Genomic DNA, 19,726 nt, shown 5'->3' with positions numbered 1-19,726 from the left:
TTACAACATTAATGAATAATCTAACTATTGACATGATTGGAAGATTGTGTGTGTCTGCGTGATCAGCATTTTATGATTTGATTGTTCGTTCGTCTCCTGATAAGTGAGGATTAATGAATTATATTTTGGAATTTTAATGGGTCTTAAATAACTTTTACTATATTATTTTATATATAATCTATAACTTTTATATATTAAAATATAAAGTTAGCGGTTCGGTTAATAATGGTTCGGTTAACCTATAAAACCATAACCGAACCGTTAATATCGGTTAACAAAAATTAGAAACCGAACCAACGGTTTTTAAAATGGTTCGGTTATTATGGTTCGGTTATATCGGTTAATTTGGTTTTGGTTCGGTTTTTCGGTTATTATGCTCACCCCTATTGGAGATTACATTAACTTGTATATTTGTCACAGATTTGTTTAAATTATTTGACTAATTATGTGAACTTGTATATTGACACATTTGTTTATTAATTTAATTTAATTGGGACACAAGCTTAAACGAATAAATAATAATAAGATAAAAATCAAATATGTTTCTCAATTGAATTTTTTATTCAGTCTACCCAGTGAACCAAACCAAATAAATCAAAACCATAATTCAAAACCGATTAAACAAAATCGAATAACCCCTACTTAACTTTTCCATCCAATTCAATGACATCCAACAGTACGCCATGTATATCTTATGAAACGATGATAGCATGTTATAGTTCAAAATTCATACGTGTCCAAAAATTAACTAGTACAGATATAGGAATACTTTATTTACATCTTACATGTCCTATAATTTATTTATGTACAGATATAGACATTTTTTTTTATTTACATAAATGTTTTGTCGATTCCTAATGGTATTCAAGACAATATTTCTTAAATCGACATTTATCACCAAGCCTTTTCGAGTTACAATTTGTCCTCATTTTTCTTTAATTTATCTTAAGATATCAAATTAAAATTCAGTAACTTATCATACTATCGATATCTCGCCAGTACAAAAGACGTAAATGTCCTCATCATAATCATCGAAAATAGCCCTAAACAGATTCTCTAGTTCCATTTAACAAACTCGACCTTAATGAGCTATAAACCACGGAATGCTTAAATCGTTTATCCAAACTCTACATATAATGACAGATCCATGGTCACATTTGGACGAGGACAGAAACTAGAAACATAAATACCAACAAAAGTACCTTAACCCAGTTCTTGTTCACCTACATATATGTATGTTTAGATATATTGATATAGCCCCTAGATGAGTCTATAATAAGAAAAACGATCATCGATTTAGTGCACCATAGATCTAGGTGCACGTGGCCTAACCGGAGTCTTTGATGGGCTCACCCTGCATCAATATACAATAAATATGTTAACAAGGCAATATAAATGACATGACAAGACAAGACACATCAGGTTGTATTGTATTTCATGTGAGACTGTAATATAAATGACATGACAAGACAAATCAGGTTAAACTGTTTCTAAGACTGCAATACAAATGACATGACAAGACAAGACACATCAAGTTGTACCGTATCTTGATGTGAGATTGTAACGTAAATGACATGACAAGACAAATCAGGTTAAACTGTTTCTAAGATTGCAATACAAATGAAATGACAAGACAAGACACATCAAGTTGTACCGTATCTTGATGTGAGATTGTAACGTAAATGACATGACAAGACAAATCAGGTTGTACTCATCTAATGTGAGAATGCAATATAAATGACATGACAAGACAAGACAAATCATGTTGTACTTGTACTTGTACTGTGAGATTGAATTAATGTCAATGAGACAAAAAGTACAGATATTGTTTTTTGTCCCGCTCAAAAGGCGGGACAGAGACCGGCGGTACCTTATTGGTAATGATCCCAATACCGCACCGCTACAGTTCAGAGCTGCAATTGCACTCTCCGCCTGTAAAATCCAATAGAAATCAAGATTAAAAAACTCTTTTTTTTTTTGGCAAAAAGCAATAAATCTAATGTGCAAAAAAGAAATAAATCAACATATAATATTGAATGTATCCTAACGGGTGCTGTTTGTTGATATGGTAAAGCTACATATCACTGTTTCTATTTGACTTAATGCAGAAAGAACAATTTTACAAAGAAAGTTAGGAAAATAAGATTTTTCCCGTTAAGTCATCTTTTTTTAAAAAAAAAAATTCCCACTTTGAGTTTTTCCCAAATCCCAAGTGCGCCGTCGGTTTCTAGAATATTTTTTATACATCATTTATCCATTAAGCTATTAATTAGGGGAAAAGATTAAGACCCTTTTTTTTTCTTAATAATTGCTATTTTATCATAGATCATGCAAAAAACAAGAGACTAAAGCCTAATTAAGACAATAAGAAGATTTTCTAAGGAATAAATAGAGCAAAACTTCATAACAAACCAATAATAATAATCATAATAACTATATGCTAAATAATATTTAAATATACAAAAAAATATTCCATTTGGGGCTTGTGGACATTAACCACATTCAAATATACAAAAAACCATTTCCATCAATAATAGATATGAATTCAAAGTTCAAATTCCCATTATGCGAATCTCCAAGTTCTACTCTATATTTGAGATTAACCATATCTCCTAAATGATTTGATTATATGCTCATGGTTTTAAAAGATAGAAATTGCATATCTTATAGAGGATCAAAACAAATACATAAAAAAGCTTAGAAAATTACCATAACAAACTCCACAAATGCAATACGAGTTGAATGATGATAATCACCAAGCAACCTTAAGCGATACACCTATGAAATGAGAAATTTCATAACATATATATAGTTAACAATAATTCAATAATCAATAGCTTTGTAATTTTCATAAGTGAATAATTACAAACCTCGCCACAAAGTGATTCAAAAAAGAGTTTGACATCAGCCTGTGTGACCTGTTTTAAATAAAATATATCACATAATACCCTTGTCCTTTACATTTTACAATGGAATGAAAGGTTTTCAACTACCTTACCTTCTTATCAATGTTAGTACAATAGATAGTTCTTGCACACATTTCTCTCTCATCTTCAGACTAAAACAAAATTAGAAATGATATTTGCATCATCAAAAGTTCAAAACCACATATCCAAAGTTTATTCCATTTTCAAAAATCATAAATATCAGTCAAAGAATCTCACCCGAGGCAAAAAAGTAGGATTTACTGGTGCAATTGCAGTTTTTGAAGGTAATACTCTAACTGGATAATATCCAAGCATAGTTCCACCTAAAGTCAATGCATTCCTTGCACCTTCTGCAACCACAAAATACACAATTCAATGTATCTAAGTAAGTAGATAAATAAAAATTTTGTTTAATAAAAGTTTGTAAACTTATATTGGCATACCCTCATCTGTGAACTCTATAAAGGCAAACCGAAGAACAGAATTTGGATCACCACATACACGACAATCTACAACCTGTCCACAGCCTATGAAGAGAGCTGCAAGTTGTTCTTCAGTAACCTAAATCAAGAGGAAATAAAGATTGAAGCTTTTTACTAATGGGAATCAAAGCAAGAATGAAATTAAAGTTAAACAAGTACCTGATGATCAATATCAGACACATAAACAGTCCTTTTAATGACATCTTCTCTTTGTGCCAAGCTAGTTCGGCTATTCATCCTTCGTTTCCCATGACTAAAGTTACTCTTCTTCTATCCATAACCATTAAAATCCTCACAAGAATCAACACCAGAAAGAGAAATACACAACAGAGAGAATTAGGGATGATGATTTGGGTATACCCGTCTAGTAGAAGTTCCATTGGAATTGGCGTTGGTGAAAGCTGGTGTAGTGTTAGTTTGGAGAAGGAAATTGTTGATGGCGGCATAACCAAAGTGAGAAGTAGGAGATGGGGGAACTAGAAGGGGCCTAGGATGGTTGTTGGAGAGGGAAGGGGGTACGAATTCTGCAGCCATAGGGTTCAATTTTGATAGCATTTCAGCTAAATCACGCATTTCTTTTTTAAAACCCTCTTCTTCTTCTTCTTCTTCTTCGTCTTCCTGATTATGATGATCAACGCCATTCGTAGTCATCTGATGCTGATGATGATTGTTTGAGACACCGTTATTGTATGCCAGACTACCATTTCCATTAGGTGGTGTCGTCTTCTGCTGATCGGAACTCTGATGCTGATCACTTGACCTTGATTTCGAAATCAATGATTTTGACTGATCAACATCGTTTGGTTCGACATGACTGTTCGACCCACCATTCTCAACAACAGCCATAATATCGATCGGCTTAGTAACTGACACTAGACTGAAAAGGGATTTTTATTCTTCTGCAAATTTAGTTGATTTTATCGATCCAATCCGAAAATTGATTTCGAGAAAAACAATTCAAAATTACAGTAAACTGACCCAATTCAATTCTAAAGCAATCAAAGAAGAGATTACCTGATTGAGGAGTATAGATGAAACTACTCATCGATCGAATTCAGCTCATAGATCGCCGTCGAGAGATTATTTAATTATAAATTAATTAGAAAATTTTACAAAAAGGGAGCATAGCTTTTCGTTCTTTATTAACATAATACCATTTCGTTATGCTGCAAAGAGAGAAGAGGAGAAAGAGGTAAGGAATTCATCAACCTAAACATGAAGGTTCTAGAGTGAGAGAAAGAGAGTGAGAGGAGAGAGGTGTCTTCTTCGGATCGTCCGTTTGAGCACACCACTTTTTGGAGTATGCACCCTCCGTGGCACAACATCCAAAAACATAAATACGATATAAATTAAGGTTATCATATTTGTACTAAACAAAACCTATTGTCCACAACTCACTACACATATAATCATATAATGGTGGTAATTATATAAAGAAAAACATATAACGGTGGTAATTAGGTAAAGAAAAACATTAAAAAATCCTTGCATATTGGTTTGATAATCAATTTAGTTTTTATATATATATATATATATTTTTTAGAGAAAATGACAAATTTAGCAAAATATACTAATTACTTTGTGAAAAATAACCAAAAAAAATTGAAATTACAAATTTGGCCACCGAAATCGCGGATGGGAATGGTCCATCTGCGAATTTATTAGTGGCTAAAGCACATCTGTGTTTTAGCCACTTGTACATTCACAGGTGAGTATTTTTTTAATTTTTTTTTGTATATATATAAGTTTACCAGGCTAAAATCGCAGATGGACTGTGTCCACCTGCAATTTCCTCTCTTTTTGATCTGCGATTTTATGATTTTTTTTTACTATGAAATCAATGGGTTTGACTACGAAATAACCTTATTATATATAAAGTTTTGTAGAAAATTATCAGTTTACTTATTATTTTTTAGGAAATTTCTTTAAAATCTCTCTAAAAAAATAATTGAATATTTGGTTTGTCTTGTAACTGGTGGGAGATGACAAATTATTGAAACAAATCTGGAATATGTATGTCCACAGGGAGGTATTTCTGAATTCACTTTGATATTTTCTGAGTATATTAGTTATAATGATTTTGTATCTTTTGTGAGAAGCAAAATTGGTTTGTTAGAGAAATATAGAATTAGTCTTCGTTTCCATCATACTGAATTGAATTATTATATAGCCATAGTTTAAGACATGGATGTTAGAATGTTGATAAATGTAATGTAGTGGAGGAAGGGCTGTGAAAGTGTTTGTGGTGGTTGATGAAGGAGATGAGGTTAATGAGGCTGGTCAGAGTGGAAATCAGCCGGTTGGTAATTTATGCAGCTATAAAGGGAGCAACGATCCGATAGGTACTTTCAATACTCCTAGTGTACCTCAATTTCACAGTGTTGTTGAAAATGTTAATGTTACTTTTTCACCTATTCACTATGTGGATCCTGAGAATTACAAGTATATTGGTGATGATGATGTTGGTACATATCTTAATGACGTGGGTGGTCGTTGTGTTGATGTTCCTGAATAAGAAGTTAAAGTTATGAATAAGCGTGTAGTAGATAAAAGTAAAAAGGAAAAAATTATGCGTCAAAAAGATGAAAAAAGCATGTTTACGAGGATTATGTTGATGTTGCTGATGTAGCTTTAGATATAACCGACTTAGAAAGCAATTCAGATGGAGATGAGTTGGGTGATGAAGTTAAGCTAAGTTTCCCGATAACCTTTTTTACGGTATACCCCCTCTACCAGCATGTCCAGTTGATATTAATGAAGATATCCCAACATAGATGATAGACATCAATCTTCAAAAGATTGAATGTGCGAGTATATTTAAGAACAAAGAACTTTTAAAGCGGGCTATTGGTAAAAAATGTCTTCGAGAAGGTTTTCAGACGAGGACAAGTAGATCCACCAAATCAATGTATGAGGTTGTGTGTGTTTCAAAAAATTGTTTTTGGTTATTAAGAGCAAAAACAATTAAAAATTCTGATGGACTTTTCCAAGTGAATAAATATGTTGATGTACACACATGTTATTCAACAATTTTGCAACCTAATCATCGACAAGCAAACAAATATGTTTTGGGTGAATATCTTGCTGATGTTTTGGCTGAAGATTATAGTAGAGTTTATCGGGGAAAAGATATTATTAATGATATGAATGCTCAATTGAATATCAATATCTCCTACCATCAAGCATGGCGTGCGAAACAATATGCATTGTTGTTGTTAAGGGGTACGAAAGAGGATTCTTTTACCAAACTTCCAACTTATTTCCACAATTTGGTCAAACATAATCCGGGTACGGTGACACATATTAAAACATATGGTGATGATCGCTTTAAGTTTTTGTATGTCGCACTTGGTTGTTCGGTTAGTATTTTAATATTTTATTAATTTTTTTATTTTTATTTTGGTGTATTTGAATAGATATACAATGTATTGTAGGTACGCGCTTTTGTCAATTTTTGTAAACCGACCCTTTAGTAGATGGAGCCTACCTAAAGGGTGAGTTTAAACACCTCCTCTAAGCTGGGTTTCCCACTACGCCCACCTCCACCGTGAGAGCGACCACTAGACGACATACTGTTGGATTAGTGTCTAAGCCCGTAACTATATTTGGTATGTACTTGACCCGGTTATGCATGGTCCTTTTGGGTTGCCTTCACCAAAGCAACTTGACAAGGTAATTTAAGGAAAGAGAGAGGATATTATGGTTTATTAATATATTATAAGAATAATATATTAAAGGAGAAATCATATTTATTTTAGTATTAGTCATAAATTAATTAGGAATTAATTTGGTGACTAAAAGAGATTAATTAAATAAAGGGGCATAAACTGTCAAATGTGTGATAGTTGAGTTTTGGGCTGGGAAACCTAATGGACTAAGGGGGAACGAAATTATGATGAAGGATCATCATATTTTCGTCCAAGGCCCTATTCCAGAAGGTTCCTTGGGCTGCTTGGTCATTAAGCTGTCCATTAGGGTTTAGACTGAAACCCTAGCAACCTACAGTATAAATAAGACCCATAGGCTTCAATTTTCGGCCACTTGCTTCCCAAGAGAAACCCTAGGCCGAAATTAAGCATCCTCCCTCCTCTCTCAAAGTTGCCTTCTTGCTTGTGGTGTTTGTGATCCATTAGAGGAGTTACAATTGTGACTCTAAGCTCAAGAGAAGAAGATTCAAGCTACTATTTGAAGAGGTAAACATCTAGATCTGATGTTATATGTTAATTTCGAAATTATGTATGCTAGATTAGGGTTTATAAGTCTTGGATTCATTGCATGTACAATAGAGAAATCTAGATCCAAGCATTAGGGTTTGTATGAGCACATAAGATTGTTCTTATGCATAAAACCCATCAGTGGTATCAGAGCCAGGTTGGTTTCTGTTGTATGGATGCTTTGTGTGTTTAACATGCTGAAAATCGTTTTTTCTGGCTCCTGTTCGACTAGACTCGGCGAGTCACTTCATGGACTCGGCGAGTCAACCCAACTCGGCGAGTCCATGAGTGACTCGGCGAGTCGGATTGTCAGACAGAGGCAATATCGGGATTTCTTGCTGTTTTTGCTGTGGAATAGTTACCTAATCTGCTCTTACTGATAAAATTCGAATTTTAATGATTTTGTGAGACTATCCTTGCCAAAAACAAAAGATATTTACCAATTGATTAGATAATAAATTCCTTATATGATTAAAATTGATTATTTGAATTAATTGGGTAACTTATCTTGCAAGAAATTGAATTAAGTCAAATATAGATAATCACTAAATTAATTGTTTGATTTATATTATTTGTTATTTGATCCCTTGTGTTTTGAAAAGTTCAAAAACTTGTCCTCAAATTTTGAAATTTAATTTTTTGATTAAAAGTTTAATTTTAAAATAAATTTTAAATTTCAACCCATAGAATTTTACAAGTTTAAAATTCAATCTTATACTTTATCTATTACAAGATTAATATATATATATATATATATATATATATATATATATATATATATATATATATATATATATATATATAGAATAAGCTAGTCTTATCGCTAGTAGGCCTCATTCACGAAGCCAGTCTATAAGGTGGGTATAAGGTTGCTGCCTATAAAATGGCGCTTAATGGGTGTACACTCACACCCACCGCTTGCTTGACTGGTGGAGGGTCGTTAGCCGAACGGATAGGATAGGACACTTAATTCCTCATTATAAGTATAATGGAAATATTAAAGTAACTACATTGTTTTATAAATTCCCAATCTTAGTTACTTTAGGGTAAAATGTGAAAATGATGCTATTCCATGGAATTACACTTTGTACCCCTGTCAAACGTTAGTGGAGCGTGCGTGGCTAACCGGCACACTAATTTGGGATTGACATTGGTGACAAAGGGTGGCTCGATGTTTATCATAAATCAATGGAGCGTGCGTGGCTAACCGGCACATTGATTAGGTGATAGAGACATTGGGTGCACCATGTTGATTCGCATGGTTATTCACAACTTGTTTGCGATCCTCGGCATCCCAGTCGCAAATTTGAAGTGCATATCGAGATTTAAACATGCCATTGAAACGTTCAATGAATCTCAAAAGAAATCTAGGAATTTTCAAATACATTTAAAACTTAATCTCTATTTCGTTTTTCATGGTGAAAATTAGTGAATCGTCATTCACTTACCTTCAAATTATTTACTTTTAGATTACGGCATCCCTTTTCTAAGTTGTAAATAATGTTGTTGGATCCTAGCCCTAATTTCTCATTTGGGTGTTTAATTGGGGATTCATTTCTAATCAAACTTTGTTTCTGTCTATTTCAGATGTCTAACACAAACGCAAACAACAACACTTCTGGGTCATTCTCGTTGATGAACCTATGTCAAAAAGTGACATTTGATGGGTCGAACTTCAACGAGTGGATGAGATACATTCGCATGATAACTCGCTACGAGGACAAAGAATATGTCCTCGATGAGAAACTAGAAAAGATCAACCCAGAAGAAGATACTCCTGAAGAGATGGCCGCCTTTGAGGCCCACGAGCGTGATGTTACGAAAGTTCATTGCATCATGCTGGCCACCATGAACCTCGAACTCCAAAAGTCCTATGAGGACATGTATCCATATGAGATGCATCAAGATTTGCTGGACAGGTACCACCAAAGTGCGAGGCAAGAGTGCTATGAGATCATTACCAACATGATCACCGCTAGGATGGGGAATGGGGAATCCTTAACCGCCCATTTCCAAAGAATGCAAAGGTATGTTGATCGTCTTCTCAAACTTAATGTTAAGTTTTATGAGGATTTGGCTATCGACATCATCCTCCACTCCTTGCCTTCCTACTACAACCAGTTCAGAATGACCTACCACATGAACAAGGAAGAGGTCACCCTAAGTAAACTTCAAGGGCTCCTGAGGTGATGAATCAATGAATCGAGTAATGAATTAATCAGAGTATGAATTCAAGTTAGAATATGAGATTTGAACACAGGATGTAAATATGATCTTGTTATGCTCTATTATGCTTTCGAATTCTTTACAGAGTACAGTAGACAAGTCTGTAAAAGTTCTTTTCTAACTCTAGTAAATAACCCTATTTATAGGGAACAGAAAGCATACAAAAAATATACTAAGACATTAACTCTAAAGCTTCGAATAAAAGCGCCTTAGTAAAATACATTACAAAATATTCGAAGAGTCCAAAACATACTTCGACTAATTACAACAATTCGACCCTTACAATCTTCCCCTTTGTAATCATAGTCGAAGACTTCAATTTGTAAGAAGTGTGATGGAATGCAGTAATACTCTTCGAATCTCCGTGTACCAGGAGATAATCTTCTTCAGCTCTTTCTTGTCACCTTCATTGTTCTTCTTGCAATGATTCATACGAACAATCAAGTTCGTATATGGAGATGTTGAAAATCTCTCGACTTCACTTGCTTGGAATAAGAACCGTTTAGACTTTCCAGCTTTGTCTTTTCCTGCGAAGACAATTCCAAAAGGCTTCAGGCAAATTTCACCATCAGCATACTTCTTCAATTCAGCCTGAGTCTTCGTAGGAGCCATCAGAGCTTTAATTTCCATTCCTTTGGCAGTAGCTAATTCAACATCTGTTAGTGCCAAGCACTCATAATAGTTTTCGATAAAAATCTTGATGTGAGCTACTCCAAGCTTGAATTCATCTGGTTCTGTGTTTTGAAGGTATGAGAATGATTTGTCTTTCAAAAGTAATGCAACTTGTATAAGATCATACAAGTTCATTAATGGAAAATCTGCAACAGTGAATTCGCAAATATTTCCATTTGCCCTGGCAACCACATACTTAACATTTTGGACTGTGTTTTCGAAAACCACATCCTTTTTCATACTTATGACCTTCTTGATTTTTATTGAAGACCAAAATTCCTCAGGGGCTTTTCCAAGACCAGCATGAAAAAGAATTTTCATGTGTGTACCTTCATCTTTATTTTTAAAATTCCCTTCTGCTTTGAACTGAGGCATGATAAACATCATTTCGTTTATGGGAAAATCCAGCTGGCCTGCATCAGTATTTGTGACCAAATAACTCTGCTTTGGTTTCTTCTCAAATGAATACATGTGATTGAATGCAACCTTGGCCTCGATTGTTTCGTAGTTATAGTGTATAGTTGGATCCGCTTTATCCATTCCCTTCGGATCATTTGCTCGCTGAGCCATAATGCTTTGAACTATTCTGAGCTTTTCGATTTCAGCATCAACTTCAGCCTTCTTTTCTTCTTTTGATTTTTCCACAACAATCGATTTCCCTTTATCTTTTAATGCTTGATTGTCAGTTGTCTCTTTTGGTTTTGAACCACTCCCACCAGTCTCCGAAGATTTACCAATCACAATTCCTTTCGAAATTGGTCTTACAATTGGCATTGTTGTTAGGACTGTTGAAGTCACTTGTTCAGCAGAAACAATTATTGGTTTTGTTGTAGGGATTTTCGAAGAAAAGACTTTTCCCACAACTTTCGCATCTTCTCCACTGGTCTTCGACTCACTAGTTTTTCTTTCTCCCCCTTGCACCCCTGTGAAAACAGGTGGGGCATTTGTGGTTGGAAGAAGACTTGATATGCGAAAGAGAGGAGAAAGTTGCTTGTTGAGAATGGCTTCGAAATGGATAAACTTCTGAGATAAAAATTCAGGAGTACTCAATGGAGAAGAAACCTGCCTATCAGAAATCTCTTTTAACTCCTTGAGCAACTTAAGCACTTCTTCAAAGCTTGCACTTTCGGATGTTGAAAGTTGAGTGATTTGAGGACTCAAATTTTCATACAACTTAACAAATCGAGTGACTGCGTCACAAATGATATCAACCTTTTGATGCAATGATGTATAGTCATGTTGAACAGTTGCTATTTCTCTTTTCATATCTTCACGAAGTTCGTGAATTTGCAAGTTGACATCCTCTCGAACTTTCTTCACATCTTGAATAAAAAGAACATGTCGTTCCTTTGCAACATTCTTCAATTCTTTCAGATTACCAGCAAACTTCGAACTCTGAGAATTGATCTGAATGTCATTGTTTTGATCATTATGATCAATCTTCTCCAAGACTCGAGATTCAGAATCTTTAAGCATCGCCGATACTTTACTTATGATTCTGGATTCAAACACCTTCAGCAACGAATCAACTTCAACACTTGAAACAGACGAACCAACCCCTAGATCTGCTTGAGATTGAATGACAGAATTCAACTTCTGATTCAGGATTTTAAATTGTTTCATAGTCATTAGCATATGATCAAGAAACTGTTCTTCGTCTTCATGAAATTCCAATTCATCAAACATACCACCAAACCCCTCATTATCAGTCTCTGTCTCCACAAAAACGGTTTCTTGAACAGGTGAAGTAGGTTTGGGTGGCTCAGTAGATTGAGAAGAAAAAATAGACGTAAAGGGTTGATCAAGAATGTGTTCGAATGTTGGGGAATCTGTTGTTGAAGTAAGAGGAGTAGAAGATAACAATAAAGAAACAATACTTGCAAACGGAGCAGAAGTAGATGGACCTGTAGCTTCATTTTTCGAACCTCCTTCACCCATATTGACATTTGCATCCGTATCAGATACGTGTGCAGGGATGCCTGAAGTTCGAACCTCCTCAGGAACTGATTTGGCAATCGAATCTTCGGGTGGTATGACAACTGTCTTCTCAGGAGTAAAACTTTCTGTGATAAGAGTGAACTCTGGAGTTTCGGGAATTCTTTCACTATCATCATCTGTTGACTCAGTACAGATTACAAGTTTTCGAGTCTTCTTCTTCTTTTTCTTTGACAAATGCTTTTCCATGTCTTCAGCCCTTCGTTTCTTGGACACCGGTGAAACAGGTGCGGGCACTTCCCTAATTAAAACGCCTTGATGAGTGATTTGAGGTTTTCGAATCACTTGTTGTGTGGGAGACTTGCGTTTATGGGTTGACTTCATTTTAATTCTTCGAAACATTCCAGTCTTCGAAGGAATGATAACATTTTCTTAGGTTTCTTCAAGAATAGGCTCAATCACTTGAGTCTCAGCAACAGACACTACATCAGTTTCAGGCTTCTGCTTTGGAGATTTCGAAGATTTTGACTCAGTTTCATTCTTCTTCGTCTTCTTGGATTTCGTATCATCTCTCTCCAAGATTATGCCAGTTTTGATTGAAGAATCAATAGTGTTCAAATATGCCACCAATACAGAGTTCGAAGGATCAACTCTTTTAAGCATAGCATCTGGAATACGAGCAACTGATGGAAAAACTTCAGCACTATCTGTGACATCCTTCGGATAGTGGTATGATTGAAAAACTGCTTTGTCTTCATCATTGGGTACCAAAATCGCTTCCTTATTGTAAAAGTGTTGCAAAATCAAACTCCAGTATCTTGCACACGAAATACCATGAATAACATTCGTGTGTTCTACACCCTTTTGGAATTTCTTCCACAACTGTGTAGAATAATCTACTTGAAGATCATAGTAGATGCCAGCAACCATGGCATAAACCTCCATTCTTCCTTTATCAAGGCCAGTTGATCTCCCAGTCAAACATCGTAGAAAAATACCAAATAAGAAATTCCAGAGTCGTGGAAGTCCAGATTTCTTAAAATCACTAATCTTGGACAATGGTGGCTGATATCCCATCTCATTAAACATGTGAACGATTTGTAGAAAAGTAAAGGAAACATATGGAGGCGAATTCGGAATATCAAGAATTTGGCAAAATAGTGTCTTGGTTAGCCTGACCTTTTTGTCATTCACCAGATGAAAAGTAATCGTATCAGATGCTTTGTTGTATGTCGCAGTTGATCATGCTTGAGAAAGCCAGGACAATGGAACAGAGAAAGAGTTGAACATCGCTTTAGCCAAAACCGAGTTCTTCAAAGCAACTATGAGCATCTTTAATTCCTCCGGGTACTGAGAAACTTCACCCTCCAAGTAGTAGTTTGTTGCTTGAATCTTCATTATTGGTAATGAAGAGGCATCCTCAGTGGTATGAGAATCAACATGAGCAGAAGTCGCCATTGTTAGGGTTTGAAGATGATGATGAACAGAGAATTTTGGGAAATTTGCTTTTTGATCGCGTAAACTGACAATGAACTCCTGGAATTCCCTTTTATATGTAACCCTTGAATTTGAATTTGAAGCGGGATATGTATTTAATGATATCCGATGTGGCACCTTGAAAATCGGACCATTACTGCATAAAAGTAGCCATGCGTCAAAAAGTAGCTGTCACATCGCCTTGAGAAACGGACATAATACCATACGTAATTTATAAACAGCCTGTCTTGTAATCCCCAAGAAAATTGTAACCGTCATAACCCTTCGAATGGAAGCAAGGCTCTTTCACTTTTGGGATGAAAAGCGAAGTCATACGCCAGAAGTTTCGAAATCATCAGCCTGAGTTGGTATTACTCAGAACCTCAAGGATTTCGTGAGTGCTGTGTTCCAAAGAATAGAGACGTGAAACAAATATAAGAAAAATATGGGATATTGTGATGTCAAACCATTGACACAAAAGCAGATGAAATCACGGGCAAAGATTACTTCATTAATCATTAAGAAAAATGATCAATAGCTTGTGTGGGTTCCCGTGAATTACAATTGAATACTTGTTGATAAGTATCAAAGGGCTTCTTTTATAATGCTTCGTGGATAGTTCAAAATTTCGTTACATGTCATCCTAAACATAAGGTGAGAAATTGTAACAAAAATTACTTGTTTGACCAGTGTAGTCAGTGACAAGTTGGCATTGAAAATTTTTGAAATGACTAGGACATTCGAATGAAACTCACACAGAAATCATATTCAAGAAAAAAATTTTGTGTTCTGGATCTTGTTGGGTAACAAACATCGTGGGTTTCAAATGTTTGATCAAGACCACTCATTCGAAATGAATATGATTTGGAGTTTCGAATTTTGGTACAGAAACAAAAGTTTCATGAAAATCTGGAACTTAGTTCCCCGTTAATTCCTTAAAAAAGATAATGAAATTTGGGTTTCACTTTCATCACGGTCTCATGATGTCAGATCATAAACACAGAGTTTTGATATATCTAAGTCTCGATGGGTTTGATCAGAGACCTCTCGGACATATGTCTTCGTGTGTGATCGTGTAAGAACTTTATGGATGAAAAAGATTGATGTAAGACACGAAAAGTACCTCTGTTATGTTTGGACCAAACAGTAAACTCTTAACTCATTTTGAGAAGAGTAAGGTAGCTCAGAGACTAATGTGAATATAAGCCTGATTGGGAAGAAATCTTCGTATGAATAATTTCATTAAGGCTTTCGTACACACACATTGAGTCATGGAGGCTTTGGTCAACATACAGCAGCATGCTTCTAGGGACATCCTAACTTGTTCGTCTGATAAAAAATTTATCGATTCATACGAAAAATGTACCTTACCCGAGTACTGCAAGCATAATCTCCTCTGTATCTTCATGAGAATCTGCAACAAAATACTAAAAATAAATAAGAATCAAAATATTTTTGATGTTTTGATTTTTCGAAAATAAAGACAGAACAAACGAAAATCTTTTTGATTTTTTTTTAAATTTTTCGAAAATTAAATGACAAAATAAACGAAAAATCTTTTTGGATTTTTAAATTTTTCGAAAATTAAATGACAAAACAAACGAAAATCTTTTTGGAATTTTGAATTTTCTGAAAATTAAATGACAAAATAAATGAAAATCTTTTTGGATTTTTGAATTTTCGAAAATTGAAATAGTACTTGATGCAAATATGCAAAATTTTATCATCCCCTTATATGTAACAAATGTACGAATTCGAAGAGGTCGAAGCGTTGACTATGAACAGTAACAGCTGAATCAACCCTTAAAATAAGTAACAAATGTGCGAATTCGAAGGGGTCGAAGCGTTGACTATGAACAGTAACAGCTGAATCAACCCTTAACAAATGTGCGAATTCGAAGGGGTCGAAGCGTTGACTATGAACAGTAATCTCTGAATGCTGAATGACTGTGCCTTGTCTTTTATTAAGCGCCTCTGATTCATTCCATATCGTGCATCATTCTTCTTTTTCGCATGGAACATAATTTCCATCGATCATTCCAAGTCCCTCTATAATTCTCACAAAAGATTTTTCATCTAACGGTTTCGTGAAAATATCAGCTAACTGATCAGTTGTTTTCACGAAATGTACTTCAATATTTCCATCCTCCACGTGATCTTTGATAAAATGATAACGAAGAGCTATATGTTTAGTCTTCGAATGCTGCACAGGATTATGACAAATTCTTATTGCACTTTGAGAATCACAATATAATGGAATCTTTTTCATATTTATTGCATAATCACGCAATTGACTTTGGATCCATATTATTTGTGAAGTGCAAGCAGCAGCAGCCACTTATTCTGCTTCAGCTGTTGAAATTGATACGCATGTTTGCTTTTTCGACTGCCAGCTTACCAATTTGCCATCAAGAAATTGACATCCACCACTTGTGCTTTTTCGATCAATATTACAACCACCCAAGTCTGCATCCGAATACGCTTGTACATAGAACCCAGTTTTCGAAGGATACCACAATCCTAACGAAATTGTTCCTTTAAGATAACGAAAGATATTCTTTATAGCAGTGAGATGTGGTTCTCGTGGATTAGACTGATACCTAGCACAATTACACACATAAAACATGATATCAGGTCTACTAGCTATAAGATAAAGTAATGAACCAATCATGCTCCTATATAAAGTTATGTCAACGGCAGGTTTATCTAACGAAGATGTAAGCTTTATGCCCGTTGCCATTGGAACTCGTAACTTCGTGCTATTCGTCAATCCAAACTTTTCCAACAGATTCTTCGTATATTTTTCTTGATTAATAAAAATTCCTTTTCTGTTTTGACGAATATTCAAACCAAGAAAATTATTGATTTTTCCCATCATGCTCATTTCGAACTTACTCTTCATCAAATCTTCGAATTCTCTAGAAAAAGCAGGGTCAGTTGAGCCAAAAATAATATCATCAACATAAATTTGAATAAGCATTAGATGATTCCCTACTTTCTTTCGAAATAATGTGGGATCAACTGATCCTTGTTTAAATTTAGATTGTTTCAAAAATGAGGTAAGAGTTGCATACCATGCTCGTGGTGCTTGTTTCAAACCATAAACTGCCTTATCTAAAATATAAACATGATTTGGAAATTCTTCGTTAATAAAACCTGGGGGTTATTCCACGTAAACAGTTTCTTCAAGCTCTCCATTTAGAAATGCACACTTCACGTCCATTTGATAAACATCAAAATCTTTGTGAGCTGCATAAGCCAGAAATATACGAACCGCCTCGAGTCTTGCGATAGGGGCAAAAGTTTCTTCATAGTCGATTCCTTCTTGTTGTGAATATCCTTTAACAACAAGTCTGGCTTTGTTTCGAACAATATTTCCATCTTTGTCGGTTTTATTTTTGAAAATCCATTTTAACCCGACAATCGAAACATTTTCAGGTTTAGGAATTAACCTCCAAACCTTGTTTCGTTCAAATTCAGACAATTCAGATTGCATTACAACAACCCAATCTGAGTGTTCCATTGCAATCTTAAATGTTTTTGGTTCAATCTTTGAAATGAAAACATTGAACATGCAAAATTCTTGATGAGTATTCAATACCTCATTCTTTGCACGAATTTGAGCCTTGTTAAAACTCCCTCTTGTGGATTCCCAATTACTTGATTCTTCGGATGATCTTTTGTCCATTTTTCCATTGGCGGATATGCTGGATCAAATTCCAAAGGTGCATATTCGTATATATCATCGTTTTCTGAGCCTACAATCGAACAAGCATCATCAAAATCATTATTATCTTTAATGTTTTCTAAATGCCCCCCCTCAACATTATGCTCCCCCTCAACATCATCATTCAATCTTTCTTTCTCCCCCTCGAAAGAATGCATGTTGTCATCTAATGTATTCGAATCCAAGTGCTCCCCCTCCACTGGATTGTGTTGCATACTTTCGCCTTTCTCTGGAGAATTTGATGTTGAAGCATCATTAAGCTTTGTTAGTTCAGAGATATGATTATCACTTGCATTTATTTCAACATCAACAACATGATCTGAAATTCCAAAAATTAAATCATAATCATTATCTAAGGTTTGTGAGGATTCAGATTCATCTTGTATGTTTTTCAGAATTGGATGATTTTCAAACTGAGATGTTGTTTGTTTAATGTAGTAATCATCAAATGTAAGATTAAAAGTTTCTTCAACTTTTCGTGTTCTTTTATTCAACACACGATATGCGACTGAATTATGCGAATAACCCAAGAAAATCCCTTCATCTGCTTTTGCTTGAAATTTCGTAAGATGATCCTTAAGATTCATAATGAAGCACCTGCATCCGAAAACATGGAAAAATTTGACATTAGGTTTTCGATTGTTGAGAATTTCATATGGAGTAATGTTAAAACGACGATGAATGAACGATCTGTTTTGAGTGAAACATGCGGTTGATACGGCTTCAGCCCAAAGATATTGTGGAAGATTCGCATATGCCAACATAGTCCTTGCCGCTTCGCATAGACACCTATTTCTTCGTTCAACAATACCGTTTTGTTGTGGTGTGTATGGAGATGAAAAATTATGCGAAATCCCTTTGTCCACCAAAAATGAATCAAGAACATTGTTCTTAAATTCAGTTCCATGATCACTCTTAATTTTTCGAACAATCTTCTTCAATGTTGTTTCCATCTTTTTGATAAAGTCAATCATGATTTGTGCAACTTCAGATTTAAGCCTGAGAAAATAAACCCACGTAAATCTGGAAAAATCATCAATAATCACTAAAATGTACCGTTTCTTGTTGAGAGTTGAAACAGTCGAAGGACCACACAAATCAATATGTAAGAGCTCCAGAGGTGCAACTATTTTCGAACCAATCGTAATTGGATGACCTTGTTTATGTTGCTTGCCAACTTCACAAGCTGCACATAAATAATCATTGTCAAATTTAAGTACAGGTAAACCTCTTACCAGATCTTGTACCACAAGTTTATTGATGTTTCGAAAATTGAGATGAGAAAGTCTTCGATGCCAAAGCCAACTTAAGTCTGATGTTGCCTTCGAAAGAAGACATATAGCAGGTTTGTAGTGGTGTTGATTATGATGGCATGTGCGGAATAAGAAAGATCTAGTGAATCATCATGTAAACTCATGAACACAAGGAGTAAATAAATCTTTGTAAGCTCATATTAGATCTAGAAATGATATACAAATGGGTTTGTACATAATTTCTCTCTCTAGTCTAACACTCCAAATGGTTCCTTACATAATGGGAGTCACTCACTTCCTATTTATAGGAAAGACTCAACCCATTTACACATACAAAAGGGAAAGCCTAAAACACTACATCCAAGAGTGACTTTGCACCCTAACATTCTCCACCTCAAAGTTAGGATTGGATGTCCGGCTTCAATCTCCAACGAGCTAGTGCGATCAAGACCAAACTCCCCCTCGAAGTAACACCGGTCTTCAAATCCGCAAACGAATATCCGAGAAACCCGCTTCGAATACCCATCATTCTCCCCCTTTTTATAATCAAAAAATGATTATAAAACTCATTAAGGGTGAGAAGCGCTCGAGGAATAGTCTTCACGATACTCCCCCTTGATGTGTACCAAAAATGAATCACCAAAAATCTTGCACGGAAAAACAATCACGAAAAAGCCACAAAAATTTTCCAATTTATGAAATTTTTTTGACTTTTTGGGTGAAAGTTGCAAGATTTTTCAAAAACCGGGTAAAAATCATCACTTTCTGAAACTTGCAGGGACCCGTTGCGCCCACAACAGCCAAATATGCAAAA

General features: G+C 35.1%; 1 protein-coding gene across 3 annotated transcripts; it reads right to left on the bottom strand.

Annotated features, from left to right (window-relative positions):
* Positions 1–953: 953 nt before the first annotated feature.
* On the bottom strand, positions 954–4,746 carry LOC145114905 (polyadenylate-binding protein-interacting protein 12-like). Of its 3 annotated transcripts, none has more exons than XM_079051024.1 (10): positions 4,424–4,746; positions 3,770–4,308; positions 3,569–3,679; positions 3,371–3,488; positions 3,165–3,277; positions 2,999–3,058; positions 2,871–2,918; positions 2,710–2,778; positions 1,871–1,932; positions 954–1,354 (listed from the first exon to the last, which is right to left on the bottom strand). In XM_079051024.1, exons 2-10 carry the CDS (start codon positions 4,253–4,255, stop codon positions 1,297–1,299), a joined length of 1,125 nt encoding a protein of 374 aa, XP_078907150.1. In that variant the 5' UTR covers positions 4,256–4,308; positions 4,424–4,746; the 3' UTR covers positions 954–1,296. The 3 variants fall into 3 exon arrangements, with proteins under 3 accessions (XP_078907150.1, XP_078907151.1, XP_078907152.1); XM_079051025.1 differs by having other exon boundaries at positions 3,770–4,286; XM_079051026.1 differs by having other exon boundaries at positions 3,569–3,676; positions 4,424–4,745.
* Positions 4,747–19,726: the final 14,980 nt, after the last annotated feature.

This window comes from Lactuca virosa, chromosome 5 (genome assembly GCF_052849685.1).
Source record: "Lactuca virosa cultivar CGN04683 chromosome 5, Lactuca_virosa_CGN04683_v6, whole genome shotgun sequence".
In the NCBI taxonomy this organism is placed as follows: Eukaryota; Viridiplantae; Streptophyta; class Magnoliopsida; order Asterales; family Asteraceae; genus Lactuca; species Lactuca virosa.
The sequence above is the reverse complement of the archived record's forward strand: the minus strand, read 5'-3'. Positions and strand labels throughout refer to the sequence as shown.

What these genes read in the sequence shown, in the direction of transcription:
- LOC145114905 (XM_079051024.1), bottom strand. Translation starts at nt 4,255, where the DNA reads ATGGCTGTTGTTGAGAATGGTGGGTCGAACAGTCATGTCGAACCAAAC. An exon ending in ATGGAACTTCTACTAGACGG is followed by an intron (nt 3,680 to 3,769) that starts GTATACCCAAAT and finishes GGTTATGGATAG; the next exon opens with AAGAAGAGTAACTTTAGTCA. An exon ending in TTGGGATCATTACCAATAAG is followed by an intron (nt 1,355 to 1,870) that starts GTACCGCCGGTC and finishes ATATTGATGCAG; the next exon opens with GGTGAGCCCATCAAAGACTC.